The following is a 20,128-nucleotide window of genomic DNA, read 5'->3' on the forward strand; positions in this document are numbered from 1 at the left end:
AAAGAAATGCAAATAATGGAGTGCTCACTTTGTACTGTCTACTGTACACATAGAGCGTCTCATTATTTCCCAGCTCCTTCTTAGAGATGTAGCTAGGAACTTCTGATGTATCCACACCTTGCCTGAGGCAGCCTTTACAGAGCTCAGTTGTTTGCTAGAAAGTACCAAATATTTGTGGGGCCTCTTACTACAACTTCAACTTCTTCTAGATATTTCTGAAAATGAAAATGATCTCTCCTGTACCTGTTAAGAAAGGAAAACTAAGAGATCACCAGTGAACCTGCCTGAGGACCAATTGCTGAGGTGCGTAAATCACAGCCGGCCGCTAGCAGAGCTCTCATTTTGTAACTGACATTTACTTGCCCAGTGTACGATTACAGCAGAATGACAGCAGAGCGCAGGAGTTGCTGGCAGATGAGGTCACGTACATTTAATGTCTATTTTAAACTCAGACACTTTTCAAGCATCCAGTGACCAGGGTCATCATTTTTTTTCCACATTAACAGACATTTATATGAACTAGAAAAACATAATAGGCTGAATATTTTTAGTACCTCAAAGCTGTTTCTCATTGCTATTGCAGCTTAAACTTGGTGGACTTCAGTCTCCTTATTTCAGCTGCCCTGGAAATAATTAATTGCCGTTAACAGTCAAGAGCCTAAAACAAAACCTTCATTTTCCTCAAATAACGTTATTTCCTTATCGCATATGAAAAGGCAGATTTTATATTATACAAAAGTGTATAAAAACAGTAATTATTCAGAACAAGTGTAAGATAAGTATTATCATCAAATGCCAAAAAAAGCAAATAAAATTAAAAAAAAAAAAGTGAAAGAACCAAATCCTTTATCAGGTGGCAAAACAAAATCATAAACCCCACCCCTTTATACTTCTCATGTCAAAACCACAAGAGTATTTAATGAGAAACCCATCAGACCAATTTAACAAAGCAAGTTTCTCCTCAGTGAAACAGTTCCAGCATGTGATGCAACTCCATAACATGTTATAGAAAATAAGAGCACGTTTAGGGAAACTAGCCTTTATAAAACACAATTATATTACAACAGTCAGCTATATTACTGAACAGCACTAATTTTTATTGCGCCTCAATGTTTTCATGCCAATGTATTTCGTTAGACAGTATATTATGAATACTCTACTCTGTCAAAGGATTTTACATACTTACAGTTATTCCATCCTTACGCTGTCACTATACATGTTTCTTAAATGCCATTAGCAGAAGTGTGATACCAGAAATAAGTAAGTACTTATGTGATTCATTGGCTTTAACAAATCAAACTCTGTGAAGTATAAATGTATGCCAGCTTTTTGAGAAGGACAAGACTAGAAATTGTCTAGAAGCTGCCAAAAAAAATTCCTGGTTTAGTCTGAATGCTACCAAGAAACAGCCCTCTAACTAGAACATTTAACGTAAGAGGGAATGCACACAATTATAAAGCCATTCTTCCTGCTCGTTCAGTGGCATCACATGCTGAGAAACCTGTACAGAAGAGAGAAAACAGGTAAAACAGTTGTTTACTGGAGAACTGCAGGTATGCTACCTGAAGTGCTATGTAAGCAAAATGAACTGTTTCAGTACTTATATCACTAACATTAAATGATAAACATTCAGCATCTATAATGACAGCTGGTATTCAAAACTTACTATTGAATTTAATTGCACGACAGCAAAAAAATCCATAAGGGACACTGAGCCTACAATTTATACTGAATGAAGCCAAAATTAAGATTAATAAACCACCTTACAGGATCAGACCATAGATATGTTAAGTGTCAGCATCAATATTAGAATAGGCCCCAACCCTACCAGTGTCATGAGACTGTATCCATTTACAATGGGTTTGACTGCATTCACACGGGAAAGCTGTGAAATATAAAATAGTTTGGATGCGTCTTCTTTTAAAGAAAGAGACCTTACTTTTAGAGTAATAAAAACTGGATTTGCTTCATAAATGAATGGAGAAAAAGATCATCGGCATTTGTAATGCGTTTTCAATCTCATTCTATCCCTTAGAACCCTCATTTAGAATTTTAACTAAAGCCTGCCCAGCTCTGGAATAGGATCAGCAGATGAAATTGCCTTGCGGCTAAACATGATCCATAAGTCAAGTTTAAAAAAAAATTAGCCATCTGCAAATCACACTGTGTGTACGAGTGCAATACATATAGATAGATAGATAGATAGATATGTGTTTATCTCTGCTTGATCTGTTTCTCACAGACATCTATATATCTCATTAAAATTTGCTAAGTAAAAAAAAAGTACAGCCTTAGAAAAAGAATATTAAAAAATATTAGTAAATGATACATGTATTGAATGGACAAACAGGCACACGTATAAAGAACTGAACAGCAACGGACTTTTATAGCAATCTGCACAGCGAAACATGGATACATCAAGTACATGTTCAGCTTTGAAATATCAAGAACTATATCTGATCTGTACTGGTGATGAAGATGCCACTATCCACATGCTCATTATCATGATAAAAGACCTGCAGAAGGAAACTGTAAAGATGTCACATGATTTTTTTCTTTTTGCTTATATTTTAAGTTGGCTAAACAATAAAAATCTTACCATCATGGATTTTGGTGCCACTTCCACAGCAAAAACAGTAAGTCCCCTATTACTTAGGCAGTTCTTACTCTGCTCATTGTTGACATGAATAATCACTTTGTTTTCAGACTGCAAGTGAAAAAATGTGAAGGAACCCATTAGTCTTAATGGTTAAGTGGCTGCTCTTCATGTAACAACTACACATTGCTCTTACTTCCTCTGACTTTGCCATTTTATAGGATAGAAACGCTTTAAAGATGCTGATGTCTATTCTGTTTGAAGAGTAACAGTTTCAAATCTACCTTAGCATCATCAGAGCCCAGATCCATTGTCAAAAGTCATTTAAGACTCATTGAAATAACTTAAGCACTTACGATGCAACTTGGGAACACCATTTATTGAGAAAACTATTTGCCAGAGAATGTTACAGATTCTAACAGTTTACATAGTTTCAAAAGGTGACTGGACAAATTCATAGTAGATTTTAAGTACAAAGAAAACATTTCTGTCTCAAGTAGTCCTTGAACTGCAAATCACTAGAGGCAGGACAGTGATCTGGAGAAGTGTCACCAGATGCTTGCTCAATTTTTGTTGGCAACATTCCTTACAGGCCATTTCTGAAGACTTCATTAATAGAGATTTTAAAAAATATTTGACAAAATTCATATAATTACTTGAAGAGCAGATGCTCTTGCTAAAGCTATGCAAGAAGGATCCAATATATAAAACTGAAAGCTTGGGTAGCAAAATTCTTTAACCACCAGTTTATCCCAGGCAATACTCAGACACAAGACCTAAGGACATGCTACTATACCCCGCTATTCAGTTGTCTCCAGATAAATCTAAATTTGACAGACACGCTGGGAAATGTTTGATTTAGACAATGCCATCCAACAATCTCTCTGTATTGAGAAATGGAATAGAAACACAGTTACTTTACACAATCAGCCTTACACAGCAAAGAAGCTACTATTAGACTGGTAAGGACTGACCTGAAAAAAAAAAAAAAAAAAACCTGAAAAAAACCCAAACCAATAAAAAACCAAAACACAACCAAAAAAAGTTATCTCTGGTGTTCACAGTACGAAGGGTTTGTGGACAGCAGAGTGCAAATATGGTAATTCCTGAAGTACAGTACCGTTGCAGAAATTTAAACACAATCTAGTGTTAAGCTGCTTATTACTTTGATCTAGCTGTTCTGGCATCACTTTGGTGAAGTCCTCATTTCTACGTGGCAGTGAGATAAAGGCAAACAAAAGAATTATCTCTACAGGAAGATACCTATGGCAACGGGAACAAGGTCACAGATATTCACCTAGCACAGAGGATATATCATAGTAAGTTTGTGCTTTGGATGATAGGAAATACCTCATTAACTATTTGTTTTGGCATATAAATGGGCAGACAATAGACTTGGTACTGCTTACTCCCTGAGAAATTTGAGGCTCTGTATGCAATGTCCTTCAATCTCCCCAGCTCACACCCTGACTAGCGAGGGGTAGAAGACAGACACCTTCCTCCACCCACTGATTAAATACATATGCAAGACTAAAACAGAATCCCTCAGGAACTAGCATATTTCCTTAATTTAATTACAGAAATAACAAAGAAACAATTATTTCCATTGAAATCATCAGTACAATAACTGAAGATATAATCAAGCTGCTTGCACTGCAGGAAGCTTAGAAGACGACAGATGCATGAAACTGCCTTTCTACTATTTCTTTCCAGACATTTACAATACAAAAAAGCCTCCAGTCTGCAAATTCTAATGAGATTTTCAAGGAAGTGCAACTATTTGCTTCAACGCAGAACAGAGGCATTTATGAAACCTAAATGCTGTAAATGGCAGTGGTCAGTGATTTTCATCAGACAGCATCCAGCTGCCTCAGTACAGACCTCATCTCCTTCTCTGACATATCCCCAAACATATAAATAACTCCAGTATATCTACCCTAAAGGGCGAAGTGCAGATCTAAACCTGTAGTTCCAAGGAGCCTCGGCATTCAGTCCTAATATTAGTCCACCAACCCACCCCCTTTTGCATGTTTGTCCATTTAAAAATATACTTCTTGCCGTGATCTTTCAAGATTTAAAGCATCTTAAGTTTAGCATCTTACTGCACTGTGTTTATTTACCCACAGTTCCTGATATAAATGAAACTGAGAATGAACAGCACGTTCATTAGGTCTATGAAAAAGATTTAAAATCTCTGCTTCTCACCAACCACTTTTGCTTGCATTTACAATTGTTAACTTGGATTAGTAATAAAGTAGACCTGCTAGCCAGTTAACAATTCATCCATAATATGCTTCTAAAACACCATCAATGCAAATCACTGCTCTTTTCCTTTCTTACACATGCTGAAAATATTAAACAGTGTAAATGCTGTAGTCTTTGCTCTTTCTGTAATTGTATTTCCTGTTCTTAGTATTTGTTTTCTGGTATTATGAACGTATTATCTCTCCAATAATTATCAAAATATTAAAAAATTGGAATGTGAACACAAACAAATATTCAGATTCTATATGATACTTAAAACTGCTTGCCTCATTACAATAAGCTGTCCCTTCCAAGAACATTGATCCAGACAGACTCTTTTGAAGTCTGAGTCATATATCAAAAAGAGCTTTGCTTCAGGCACTTTTTTTTTTTTAAATGAACTAGATACAGAAACTTGATATCAGAAATATCAGAAAATTTAATTCTCAAAAATGATGCTAGGAGGGAAGAACAATAATAATAGACATTAAAACAAAGCACCTTACAGGAGTCTCATGCCATACCTTATTTTCAATAACAGAAGTGATTCTTCTGCCTGCTTTGTAGGTATAGATGATTATGTTTTCACAGCTGTCCATTACTTTGGCCTCTCCTTTATTAACAACAGACTTGCAAATAGCCCTGTTGAGTTGCCAGCTCCCTGCCTCTAGATACATGGCTTTAATTCTGGGTTTGCATTTTTCTGCATAGATGTCAATGACAAAGGGGCATGCCTGCAATGGAGAAAATGAGGTTTATCATCACTTTATCTGTAGTTTTTCCTCTCAGGTTTCATCCACAGCTCCTAAGTATTTTCATATATTCTGTGAAGCAGAATTACCCAAATACAAGTATGCCACTGAATATTAAGTATTCAAAACCTGAGAGCTGTGGCAATCTTTTAAACCGAATGAAAGCTCCGGACAAATGAACGTTTTTCATGCCAGTCACAGCACACTCGATATGCAGTTTGGTGCATTTGGCTCCAACACAGCAAACCCTTCCTTGGATAGCAAAACATATAGGAATTAAGATGACGTATGAATGTACTTCAGTGGCTGAAATAAACCCATCTCCTTTACCTGTCACACTCTTCCTATTTGTGCCACTTCATTCAGATTTAAAATATCTGCAATGTTGCATTAAGCAGTCTGCTCTTACAGTATCTTGGCTAAGATTAGTACATGTAACAACCAGGAGTTTGCATTTTCTTAGTAATAGCACCTCGGTTTCTTTCAAACGACTATTGGAATCCACTAGGATTTCTCAGTTCTGTCTTTAATTTGTTAGGCTCAATGCTCCTGAAATATCAATCTCTTAAATCATCTGAAATCAAGGAATTAAAGGGTTCTGTTATAGACACAAGTTAAGTAGATATAATTTTTATAATTTCTCATCATTTTTAGATGAGTGACTAAAGAATTCAGAGAGCTATCTTGTCCTTTGGAAAGCAAAGACTATAGCCATAAACCACAGCTAGTATAAGGCACAAAATACCTTTTCGAAATTTCTAACTTGATAAAAACCTTCCCCAAATCTTCTTACTTAGAGGATAGCTCCCTCTTATGCCTGAAATGCAGAAAGACAGTTTTGTAGTTGCTCTGCTAACCATATTCGCAGGAAAAGGAGAAAGTGCTACTCATTAAGAAATCATTCACCATGCTCTCACTATTTTCACTGAGAGACAACTGAAGTCTCTCTACCATACTGAGTATTTTTGGTTCCGCATATATTTGTTTCACACACATATGTTTCTATATGGTGACTACATTGACCTAATTTAATTTAACAAAAGTTAAAGACATAATATAATCAGATTATGATTAAAAAAAAATCAGCTTTTCTTGGGAAAGTTGAATGATTAAATTATCTGCATATTTAATGCTTTCTTTAATTTTTATGATTTCTATTGATTAAAGATATCCTCTTTCTTTAGTAAGAACTATTAACACTAACACTGATACTGTTTCTGAATGAATAAATAAATAAACGAATAAATAAATCTATAAGCACACAGAAACATTAGAGAAATAATCCCTGGTCCTGTAAAGTAAACGGTGTGCCACCAGAAGCCCTTTCATTAAAATTTTTTATTGAACACCTTCAGATACTGTTGTGAAAGGCAACAGTAACAGAAACAGCCATGTCTGAAAATTATGAATTCTCAATCATGTGGAAAAAATGTTACCTTCTCATTATCTGCTTCTGTTGTGACTTGGGCCAGGAAAGTGACTTTTTTAAGCAGAGCAAGTGCTGCATTTTGTACGTTTGCTGACAGGTCACAGTTTACCATCACTATCTTCTTATCACTTCCCACCAGCAAGGTGCATGAATTCTTTCAACGGGTGTAACCTAAGATTCCTTCCTCTACAACCCCACAAAATACTGGCTTTCTCTAAAGCAAAAGGCAGATTTCCTCTTCCAGTAATGTCAGTGTTATCCTAAGAAACAGGATACCATAATGACTGAAAGTCATAGTGTAAACCCTGTATTAACAGCGTTTGGACTGCATCGCTGACCTACTGAAATCAATTTATGACAGACAGAAACAGTACTGCAGTTAAACATGTTCAGCAAGTTGTATGCAAAGCAGTTATTTTTGCTATATGGCTATCATACCTCTGTCATTTCCAATGCTTTATTGTAGCCCAGAGACAATAAAGTGACCCAAAGGTCACTAGGATCCCCTTCACGGTCATTGGCTTCCATGAGATTCAAATCCATAAATCCTTGTCTTGTTAGTTCGTTCTTCTTCATATCAAAATTCTCTGTTTAAGAAGAAATGTACGGTAGCACTTAAACGGCTGTTCTCTTTGCAAACATCCCTTATCCTTCCAAAGCCAAACTCCCACTTTTGTTAACAAGGTTTACAAGATGAAGCCATCTTGCAGCCCCAGGCTCTCCAATGTTATTTGGGAAAGAATGTCCTTGGCCAGATACATGCTCTTTGCAGAGCTTCCCTGTGGATTTTAGATAATGACTAGAAACAGCTGGCCCCTTGTATAACCCAAAAGAGAACAAGATTTCAAAACAGAAAGAGTTCATATTGATTCTTTTTTTTTCTTTTTTCTAGCAGTATCTGTTGTGGTTGAGATTTGCAAAATGGGGTATATTAGGAATGGAAAATGAAAGTCTGCTGGGGCCAGCACCCTTAGTGCTTGAGGTCCTTGATATAGAAGTGATTTACGTAGTTCCTAAAAAGCAATAAAATGCCAGTAATCCTAACACCCCTCTCTTGATAGAATATCATAGATAGACCACTCTCATGTCAGCAAACACATAATTGAAATGTCCTTGTGTCAGAGATTTTTTTAAAATGGTTTTCTCATCTTCATAACAATGCTAAATCTTTACTATATATTATTAAAAAGGGATTAGCAATTTAATAAATCTATCTAAGGGTACAGATGCTATAATAAATGGCTTGAACTTTGGTGTCAAGATTTATGATATTCGTTTGAACCCTTCAACTGATTAATGACCTGGTAAAACATTCACCATATTCTCTTCTTTCCTCTCTTATACACTTCACACACACATACACCCCTCCTACTCATACCGAGACCAGTGCGCAGAAGGATAACGCTGACAAAGTCATAAAGTGTAGAACAGCATGTACAGGCATGAAAGGGACAAGAAACTCATACACAGAAAAGTATTTTTGTATGAGCTTTCCATCATTTAGGAAAAAGTCCAATATCTTAGAGTGTTTTAGGGAGAAACAGTTAGCAGGACTTGCCAGATTTAAAGTATTTTGGCCCAAATTAAGCAATGTGTCATAGCCTACAAAGCAATTATATCAAACGTGACATGGACCGATAGATAATGATATGCTATACTGGCATGTCGTAAATGAGTTGCAGAAAAACTATATTTCTTGTAGTAACTTCTAATTTTCATCCAATGGCTTCTCAATCTCCAGTTTGTTCACTCACTGCAGCTAAACTGCCAATGCTTTGAAACCACTGCTTTCATGCACTGTATTACTAGAGCAGCCTACAGTCACTGGTGGTTGTATTCTCCTAGCCCTGTTATGAGGTAAATATGTGCACAGTCAAGGCATTTGCAAGCTTAAAGCAATGCCACAGAATTCCTTTTTTCTTTAAAATTGACATTTGTGGCCCAACGCTGCTCCTGCAAGCTGGCAAGATGTCTAGTAACATTGATGAGATGTATCAGCAGACAGAAGACAAAGTGCATCTGGAAGAGTCTTAACTGTCTTGTCAGCTTCCTCGTCTCCCTCATGGAAGTCTCAGAATGTCATGGCTGTCACATAACGCTATATGCACAAACTGACGCACCATAGATGAACCTTCAAAAGAGATTTTTAATGAAAAGCTGCTTACATCCAAAGAAGATATATAGTTGCAATAGGCATTTTCTAGTGTCTCATTTTCTAATAACTAATTTTCTAAACAATCATCATAAGCTCTAGATGCCATTTTTAAAGCATCATATACACACTCATTAAATGTCCCTCTCAACACTTTGTGAGATATGAAAGCAGTATCAGCTTAATCTGCAGAAAGGAGATTGATTAAACGAATACCTGTTACAGCTTCATTCACCATATCCATGATTCACCATATCCATGATTAGAAAACCTGTAGTTTTTGGCAGCTATAAAATCTTTCACCTACAAAACTTTGGAATTAGCAATGGGAGGAATTTTCTCATCAGAAGGTCAGTGGCATACAAACCAGAATGAAGCAAAACAAAGGACAGGAGACTGGAGAAGGAAAAAAAGAAAAACAAAGAAGAGAACAATATCTACATGCGTTCTTGGTATAGGCTACAAAATACTCAGTTCTTCTATACTATATATATAGTAGGATGCTATAAACAACAGCTTGCAAGTAGATTGATAGCCTTAATTAGTTGTATCAAGCACAGCAACTAACTTACCCTTACATACAGCCCATGCTTCCTCATCACATTTCTCACCACTAGTTCGCAGTTCAAAGAAATTGTATTCCTCCAAACTCAGAAGGCCATTTCCATCCAAATCAATTGTCTCAAATATATCCAATAAGGCGGCTCTAAAAGATTAAAAGGCAGAACTATTTCCAAATAATTCTGTTTCCTTTACTGTCTCATAATATTGTCGATAACTATTCAGGCTATTTGAGAATATTCTGTACAAACAGTATTTTAGTAACATACAGCTTTTAAAAAGTTAGATGTTATCTGGAGCACACACTTTTGCAATAGTTACCATGCCTATTTGGGAATAGGACTCACCGGAACTCTTTGGTCAGAGCCAGTTCTCCATCTTCACCTCTATACACCAGTTTTGCTTCTGCAGTAATTTGTGGTTTTACCTTCTTCAACCTACAGCCTGTTGTGAATGGGAGCAACCAGTAAATGCCTGATCCAAGCTCCCCTTTCCATCCAGACACCTACTCTTAAAGAAAGAGAGACAAGTTTGTAAGTTACTTCTCAAATGATACCTTTATTTATTACTAGTAACATTCATACAAAAGTGATTAATTACTTGAAAACACTGGTAATGCTAGGTTCTTTCCTTAAAGAAAACATGTCTACAGCAAGATGCTGTGTGATGCCATTTTAAAGACACAAAAACTAGTGAATCTCTTAGTTATAACAGAAGTTAAAAAACATACAGGACCAGAGAGGAGGGGAGAACAGTCATTACTGGAAATGTCTAACAGCAGTCCTATTATTTTTCAGATTTGTAACACTCTTTAATTGTTAAACTTTAAAACAAAAACAGCCAGAAGCAGGCTGACAAAACCCACCGAGTTTTTAATTTCCTCCCTGATATATCAGCTTTGTTCACACTAGCAACAAAAACTTCCTATGTAAAAAGTCACAAGTGATGTGGGTTTAAGAAGCAAGCCAAGTTCCCTGTGGCTCGGAAGGGGGAAGTAACTTAATGCTACCATTTCTCCTCCCTTATTTCTGCCATAGGATAAGAATATTCTGTGCACTATGAAGTTCAAAATCATATATATGGCAAGGAGAAAGAAAATTAAAGGACATTTTTACCAAATTTTACCTTTGAACTTTTGTTTTTAAAGGTGCAGGAATATAAGTGAGTTTCCACAGAGTATCTATACAGATAATCAGTAACTCAGCGATACTTGCCAACACACCACATGATAATATGGTCCTCACAGGAATTTCATTAAACTTCTATACAAGTGGCTTGCAATTCAGCCCATCCAAAGGGCATAACTAAGACAGTATTACATCTTACCTTGTGTAGGTTCTGCCAGTTTTGAAAGGGAACATGCACAGAACAAGTGTTTCTTCTCTCCGTTAGTCTGATTAGGTACAGTTTGAATTCCTTCCAAACACTGGGAACTCACCCATGCAGCATTAACACACTAAAAATGTAACAATTAAAATAGGAATACAACAAAAATATCTAACCTCTTTGTTTTGTTGTTCTGTAAAGCTCACAAGCTGTAGATTTTCTTGGGTTTCATTTTCCTTCAGAAGATACAAAGCTGTATCCACTGACAACCAATGACAAGATTTTCCTAAAAAGAAAAACGTTCCCAACACAAATGCTTAATAATGGCACAAAATTGTTTTTCTTTGAACCCGAAGTAGATATTTCCATGGTATTTATAATATTGATCCCTGTTAATGTAAGATGGAAAAAAGAATCCATTATATGTTATCGGGATTTCCTTCCTATTTAGGTCGATCAGATAAATTGTTCCAAGTCTTGTGATTGTCTTACAGATAATGATTACTATTAATAGTTCTAATATTAAAACCTTTGATAGTTAAGGAAGCTATTTTCATTGTTCTCTACCACTAGTAGAACATTATTATTTATTACTTTTCTTTATATCAAGGCTCCTAAATACTTGCAATTAATGATGTTAGCAAAATTATATCATATTCTCCTCTGAAGTTCTGCAAAACATTGTTAAACTCACGTTGACTGGAAACACAGATTATATGCAAAAGCTAGGGATGGCAGAAGATGTAAATCTCAGAAGTATACGTTTCAATTATTTTTAAGATTTAAATAGCAAGATTCCCACTACATGGGATCACTAGTTGTTCTTTCTTTGTCTTAGGTTGGATTGGAATGGAGGCCTGGTCTTACATATGTTAAATGGCTGCCATTTGAACCTCTTTGATTTCTTGTAACTACTGAGTTCCTGAGGGCAATCAATCAATGAGCTATTTAGTGGTCTTCAAGTTAATCATACCACAGCAAAACAATGAATGCAGGGGCTTAGTTTTTCTACAGTTAGGAGTCAAGAATACTAAAGAATGGCTACACACCACACAACTTTGTTAAAAATTTGAAGATATTTTTGATTTCTCATAAAAAAGTTAATTGCTCTGCTAACATCAATCCTTTCCTTACATACTAGTATTATGCCTTCCTCTTCACAACAAAGCACAAAGATACTTCTATATACAGGACAATAATGTTGTGCAAAGTAGAATTTTTTTTACAAAAGACAAGTAAGTACTCTTTTGGGTACACAGAATGTCTGGACAATCCTGCAGCAGAACTATTCTAAGGCACAGTTTAAGAGGGTGCCACATGAAAAAAGAAAAGTTATGAGCAGAACACTTGAGACATTCTGTTACTCAAATCTGTTAGCATCGGACCACGTTTCCTCACCATTAGAAGTCTGTTGATCAGCTTCCCATTTCAGCCAGGTAGTAACTGCAAAATGGCTACTTTCTGTCAATTATTTGCAGTGAAGTTTTTATTACCAACCTCAATCAGAATCAATTACCAACCTGCAGCACAATAGCCAGTCCAGATGACTCTAAAACACGTTTGGGATCTAATGGCTCCTGTTCACAGGATTAAAGAGGAAATAATCTACTTGGGGAAAAAATAATTCCAATGTAGCAACTAGATAAAGCTCCTTGGTAAATCACTGGAGAGAACAAAGCCAACAGCATTTGGAAAAAAGGAGCACAAAGGCTGACTAATCTCAGGTGGCTCCAATGCTGGACTTCACTCTTTTAAGATAAAAATTAAAATAGGCAAACCAAGCTCTAAATCCCTCAGACAAAATTCATAATTAAAACATCAAGATACCGTACTGCCATAAGAAGCCATAACCTATTTTAAGTATTTACAAAAGTATTTGAAGTGGAGAATATTCACTAAGTTTTGTATTGTTGTTTCCCACAAAGTGCATTAACACCTTAAAGAGAGATACTGCTAACAGTGCTAACACTTGAATTTTGTAATAAGACTTCACAAATCTATGGCCAAAAATAATCTAAGAGGTTGACTGAGTAAAGGGAGAAAAATAATGGACTTAGCTGATTTTCACTGCCCAAGCAGTGAGCACAAAATGACTAAGCAGAAAATAGTGTGACAAGTTAAGTTATATTTTTAATAGGACTCTGTCAACAGAGAAAAGTATCGCTATATCGCAATATTGCAAAGTATTGCAAGTGAGAAATGGAGAGATGTATCAGCAGAAGAAAAAATATTTTTTATAGAGGAGAATTCTCCAAAGAAATACAAACACACTTACCTTCTACCTGACGAACATTTAAAGGCTTGATGGTAATACATACTGTAGACCTTTGAGGTAAGTGCAACTTGTACTTGTGACTAATGATTTCACCATCTTCTTCTAAGTAGAAGCATCCTTTGGATTGTGCACACTGCCATTCCTGGAAACCAAGCAAGTATTAGATGTTGCCTTGATGTTTAATCAAGATAAAAGCACCTTCTCTGAAATACAATAATTCGATGATTTATTAAATCCTGCATAAAATACACCACGAGACACAGCACTGATCTTCTACTCCTTTTTTTTAAATTAATCTTCTCAAATAGTCCTTTTTGTAGTCAGTTTTTTGCAGAGCAGTTAGTAACATTGTTTCACTTGTGAAAATGCTTGAAAACCATACAGATTACCCCAATGCTCAAATAGTTGAAATGAAATTTGAATTGCCATGAAGAATCAAATTCAAACTCATGAAATTTTCTGAACTGTGTGATTTACCACTGAAACACTGGAATTTTGCTACATTAGTTCCATCAGGCCAATCAAGCAAAGAACATAATTGATTAGCTGAACAATGAGGAGTTATTTGCTCAGACAAATCACAAACATAAGTACTGGTCAAATTAAGTGGTTCTTCTTGATTTCTGTCAAAGCTATTGGAAAGACATAAACTGAAAACTGCTGTATTTGTGAATAATATGGTTCCTAGAGAAGCCATGATTTTGCAGAGATGCTAAAACAGCTACATGCTTCATTTTTTTTTTTAAACAGCAAGTCCCAATTTTCAATTTCAAATATCATTTGAATGATATTTCTTTAGCAAAATAAAAATAAAAGTCCTTATAGACATATTGCATGCCTTCAGAAACAGAAGACATTCTTGATTTGCCTTCCCTGGTCTGGATTAAGTCCATCATTTCTAGTCATTTTCCTAGCAATGGAAGATAATGTTTTTGAGCAGAGCCTAGCAGAAGGAATCTTTCAGTGTAATCTCAGCAGAGAGCTCTGTCCAGGTGGCTGTACCTATGCTTAGTGTTCAATGTAACAGGTAAGCTAACACAGATTTGAGAAGAGAGCTTGTAAAAAAAGAGGTCTGCATGCAACTCCCAGTAAGGAGGCTGATACCATCTAAGGTCAGTCTTCATCAGAGTGCTACATTTCATTTCTCCTCTTAAAGAATCAGTTCTCGTTACAATGCATTCACACTCAGTTGATGGTACTTTACAGTCAATGACCTAAAGGTGTCAGGCAAGAACTGGACTTTGCTAGTGTACACACACCCAGGATGCCAAGTAACACACTTGGTAATACACGTAGCACTGATCCTGAGTTTAGATTTCTCCATTCAGAACTCTACATTTCTTAAGAATATAAATTACTCAGGAATTCATGGATTTAAAAGCCTTCAGTCCTTGAAGTACTTTTAAGTACAAATACTATATACTTTGCAACTCGCTTTCCACTGTTCTTCGGAGGTTTGAGATTTTTAAAGAAAATTAAGACTTTGCTAAGGAAGTTCTAAGAGACTTTAAAAGTACACATACTTCCTCACAGCATGGACTATCAAAAAGACGAAGATCAATTAAGCTGTCTAAAAGGAAGTGGGACACCCAATCCCTGATGGAAACTAATATCCAAGTCCCTCCCCTCCCATAATCTTTTCCAGTTAAGATAACATGTTGGATCCAGGATCTTCGTGAAACCTATCTTCTCTGCCATCAGAGATGCAGAGGGAACAGCATGCTGTTAGAGGAACAATGATCTCATCACACCATCTACATCTACACTGCGAAATAAAAGACAGCAAGAAGCAAGGTGAGGCATTCAACACCCTGTCATCCATACTGTTTAGTTCTTAGCTCATTCCCTGGCTCTGTTTCAGATGATTATAACTTACACTCTTCAAGCAAATGTGTACACAGTTCAAAGGATTGTTCACTTCAGGCGCCACTTTCAAGAAGGAATACGGATGTAACTGCACTCGATTTGGCTTTCTGTCACCTACACAGTCAACATCATCCCATCAGGTTTTACAGCCTTGCACACTCCAGGCCATGACCTACCCCACAGCTTGTAACATGTATTCTTGGCTGCGATGCAGAGATATAAGATTATGAATGGCACTAGAAAATAAGATTTCTTAAACCCACAACACTACCACATGGGTGCTAGGAAAAAAAGCAAGCCAAGTGCCATTTAAAGTGGATACAGTCTGCTTGAGAGGGTGCTAGGCCTAAGCCTTGTGGAAGTGCAGCTACCTACGCTACTTGGTCCAGAGTCAGAGATCAGTCCCTGGCCACCTTTTATGTAGCAGTATAGACCTAATTAACAGGGCCAGCTAAAAGTTTTATACCGATCTTTATCCATGAAACTAGATTTCTAGTGATGGGATACACAAAAGGGGTCAAATCACAAAGGATAATTAGCAAAGAAGAGAACAGAGACAGAAAGTTCTTGGAACTTAATGGTGAGGGTTAAAGGTTAAGCAAAAGATAGGGTTCTCTCAGTCAAATAAGTGGATAATGGGAGTTGATATTAACATTAGAGTCAGCATAAGTCAGTGCTAGAATTCAAATACATAGTTCAGTCTGTTAAATCATTCTAGTACTATTCCATTCTCAATAAACTGTTTATTCCAATACTTGCATGACTCCTAACTTCGTCTAAAGTCCGTATGTAGCAAATTGAGATTTTTCCTTAAAACTTGACACAGCTGAGATAACTGGTTGTTAGCTCATTTAGTCGCTAAGCATAATACCTTACAAAACTGTTAGAAAAATGAATGACATTTCACAAAGGTCTAAGTCAAAAGGTATGCTAATGAAGCAAAATGGCTGTTCTTTGAGACATAGGAGAGCATAATATAATTTTAAACAGCAGTCCAAATGTGCTATAACTATTAACAAAGATACAGTGACAATTTTCACGTGCAAAAATTACTCTAACAACCACGTTCTATTCCCCCTTTCTCACTGTGGCAGTGGTCTTCAAACCATGATCTCACAGATAGTCCATGGAGAGTAGCTTTGTCCTGTTTGTTTACCTTCCGTTTTTCTAGCTGTTATTTCAGATGAAAGACTATCTTTTTTGCAGTTTCGCATTCAGGTGGACATTGTTACAACAGGGACACCAAACAATCCAAGTAAGCAGGGAAAATATCTCAAAATAAAATGTGCAGGTTAAGATGTGAGCAACAGTAAGCAAAAGTTCGACAGTGCTTTAGGAATCAAATACTAAACTGTTATTCTTGCAGAGGGCGTAAGGTGGTGCTATATTCTCTAAATTATCCATGTCAAATTACAAACAGGTATGTAAACTTGGGAAGTTAAAAGATGATTTTTCTGTTTTGATTTTAGTATGTCACTTCAGTGCATAACAAAAGTTGTCGAGTAATAGCTAACATAGTGGGAAATGTTTGTATTAAAAATGTTAATCATAAAGAAATGTTAGGGACTACCTGTTGCTGCCAGTGCTGGTCACTGCCCAAATAATGCCTTCTATTGCTATACCAATGTAAGTTATTATTGAATAGTCCACACACTTATGCATAATTCAAAATAAAACACAATGTTTGTGAGAGGAATTGTTCCTATGTTTAAAGCAAAGAACTTCAGTTCAACACTTTGTCTTGTACAAACCTGTTCCATATGCACAGAAGTCTTGCTAGTGCAATTGCATGAGGCTACTTCACCGATACGAGTGGGAGCATATAACTGTTTCTTTCAGGAAAAAGACTTTTCTCAGGTATTTTGCTATCCACTGTGTGTACAGCTCTTTCACTGACTTCAGCAGAGCAGAACGCAAAGGTGAGAATCCTTAGCAGGGATAATTTAACTACCCAACGCAGAGAGAAAACTTTAGAACATGATACACTGCTTTCTTTTTTTGTTAATGTCTTTCAATCTTGACTAAAACTGACAAGAAGAATATTTTGCAGAAATTTAAGATCTCCAATAGCCATGCTTTAATTAATTGTAATTCAACCACAGTTGAAGCCCAACAGGTCAGCATGTTGTTCATGCACATCTGTAGCACTTCTGTAACTGTCTGGTCTTTTTCCCCAAAAGTTATTTACATGGCTTTGAACATGTCACAAAACTCCACTGACAAAAATAAAAAACACATGGAAGAATGTACTATGAATACATTTTGTGTTTTCTACGGGTTTTTAAATTTAGATGTTCACCACATTTTGACTTCCACAGTTTTCTTCTGTCAGAAATTTAAAGTTGGCATTGGTTCAACTTCATTTTGGCAATATTTTCGTACTGTCCCAAAAAGACAGGTGAACTGCAGAAAAAAAAAAATTCTGAATAGAAGATAAATAAGAAAAATTGTGGGGTGCTAGATTCTGATCCGCAGTCTGAATGAATCACTGTGTATTTATTCATTGATTTTGACAGAGTTTGCATTGTGCCGTTAATAGTTAAGGTTAAAAAAATTAGTAGTTCTGCTTACACCTTTTCATGTTTATTGATTGATTTCAGGTTTTGTACGATGCTAATCAATAGTAATCGATATCTACAGCTGCTTTTTTTCAGTCAGTTCTTACTAGCTTGTAAAAAGAAAGAGGAATACAATATTGGGAAACTGCGTGATGGTTTTATATACTACATATCATGTTTGAACAAGGTGAAATTGCAGGTTAAATTGCATGGAGGTCCAGATACCTAAACAGACTGCAAAAAATTCCTTTGAGATTATGTTTTTAAATTTTAATATAGAACAAATGTCACTGCATAGCAATGGTGAAGATATAAAGGACTTCAGAGTTCAATAACAAATACAGAGTTGTTATTTGAAACAAAAATGTAACTCATGAGAACAATCAGTTCAGTTTTCTAGCAGCAGTTATACTATGTGGTCATAACCATTTTTTCCCTTTCATACAGGAGTCTCAAGGTGCACATTTTTAATGTATCCTAGCAGTTTCCAGTTAATGTTTTATATTTCTACAGCTATTATTTTCTGTTGAAAGAAAACTAGTAAAGGTTCAGTCAAGAAAGGGAAAACAAAGGAAAAAGATCAATATTAACACTCTACAAATATTGACTTAGCAAAGTGACTTTGTTGTCTTTCTCCCACAGGAATTTATATTGAATGAGTGATTTATTTAAAAGAAAATGATGATAGAACATATTAGTCTAACTAAAAATCAATATTTTCAGGCTACAGCATATATTTACAAATTAATGCCCAACAAACTGAATATGCTCACAGACCTGTTATTTATTTCCAATTACCTTTCATATAAAGGTTTATGATACACAATCTTTCAGACTACTAAAGCATTTAAAGTTCTCACCAACCTAATAAATTATTAAATTTTAAATTTCTCAGAGTCATTAACGTTTTCTCCAACAGTGGTTTCATTTATAAAAAAACATACCTTGTTCTATTAAACCTTCACACCTGAAAAATTATTTTCAATAAACAGACGTCAGCAAAAACAACAGTATATAAAAATGTTAATAATAATATGTATCAAGAAACGTCTCACTAGTTTATAGCCGCCCTTGACAAATTATTAATAAAACATAAGCTAAAAATCAGAGAAAAACGGTTTCTTATTTAAAATGCAATAACATATGTGCCTAGAGGAAAACAGCATAATTTCAATAGGACTAGCTTACATGATACCTTTGTGTCTGGCTCAATTAGCTTTGTGTTTCTGTTGCTACTGGCACCCATGCTGATAGTGGTAGAAATGGACGCTTTGCAACTTTGAGCTGATGAGGGTCTTGAAGGAGTTCTGCTATCACCTATAAACATAGATATTTAGTTACAATTACATTATTTCCACCCACTCCTAGGGCTGTTTATCATAAAGCCTTACATTTATAGCACACACAAAAAATGGATGACGAGCTTCAATCAGATAAGCTGACTTCCCTTAGAATTACATAACATTTAATAATTCATTAGCCAAACACCTTTACTTCCCTGACTGTACATCCTGGGTGAATGGGCATATGAGTGGCAGAACCTTAGAATCCAAATCTGCCTGAAGGACAAGGAATTGTTACTACATGATTCCATTTACCTTGGAATCAAGGTAAATCTGTCCTTAAGTGGATAGGTTTGACCTACTTCTAATTTAAGGTTATTTCTTTCCAGGACAATGCAGTTTCCCTGCCAGATAGCACATGACTTACGCACAGCTGCCCAATGCAATTACTTCCAAGCCTTTACTTTCTAGTTCCTTATGTTGGGGCAACTCTGCTGGTACAACTGTCAATTTAGCTACATAAACTCAGTCTTCATCACTGTTCTGTCATCTTAGTACCTCTTCAGTATTGCCTAGAATCGAAGCAGCTTAAACAGTGCACACTACATACAAATGCAAATATTTCATACATGGTATCTTTGCAGTCTGTTAGACTGTGGTCTTTTTCCAGTTTGGGAAGGTTTTTAAGTATCTTCATAACTTCAGGAAGAACATTAAACTCTCATATTGATTGCGCTTGAAAAGTGGCCTCGACAATTGAAACAAACAGACTGCTTATTGATAAATGTTTAAGGTTTCATCTCTGATCTGGGAAGGAAATAAATATCTTGCCTATGCTGCAATATCTGATCATTCATTTTCTCTCTTCTTTCTGGACTGTGTCACATGAGAGTCAATGAAATTCACCCTTAAGAATTTGAGAGCTTGTGCTGGTTTTGGCTTAGATAGAGTTAATTTTCTTCATAGAAGCTAGTATGAGGCTATGTTTTGGATTTGTGCTGGAAAATGTTGACAATACAGGGATGTTTTAGTTATGGCTGAGCAGTGCTTACACAGAGGCAAGGCCTTTTCTGCTTCTCACCCCAC

At 36.0% G+C, this 20,128-nt stretch overlaps 1 protein-coding gene across 1 annotated transcript in view; it reads right to left on the reverse strand.

Annotated features, from left to right (window-relative positions):
* Positions 1-1,072: 1,072 nt before the first annotated feature.
* EFCAB7 (EF-hand calcium binding domain 7) overlaps positions 1,073-20,128 on the reverse strand; it is a 29,170-nt gene continuing 10,114 nt past the window's right edge. Inside the window, exons 6-14 of the mRNA XM_082311769.1 lie at positions 18,955-19,076; positions 13,336-13,477; positions 11,237-11,346; positions 10,082-10,239; positions 9,746-9,879; positions 7,460-7,608; positions 5,365-5,574; positions 2,600-2,707; positions 1,073-1,501 (exon numbers count right to left, since the gene is read on the reverse strand). Coding sequence (XP_082167895.1) covers positions 1,427-1,501; positions 2,600-2,707; positions 5,365-5,574; positions 7,460-7,608; positions 9,746-9,879; positions 10,082-10,239; positions 11,237-11,346; positions 13,336-13,477; positions 18,955-19,076 — 1,208 coding nt within the window. The 3' untranslated portion in view covers positions 1,073-1,426. The remainder of the gene's footprint in view (positions 1,502-2,599; positions 2,708-5,364; positions 5,575-7,459; positions 7,609-9,745; positions 9,880-10,081; positions 10,240-11,236; positions 11,347-13,335; positions 13,478-18,954; positions 19,077-20,128) is intronic.

This window comes from Platalea leucorodia, assembly GCF_965183815.1.
Source record: "Platalea leucorodia genome assembly, chromosome: 5".
NCBI classification, from domain to species: domain Eukaryota; kingdom Metazoa; phylum Chordata; class Aves; order Pelecaniformes; family Threskiornithidae; genus Platalea; species Platalea leucorodia.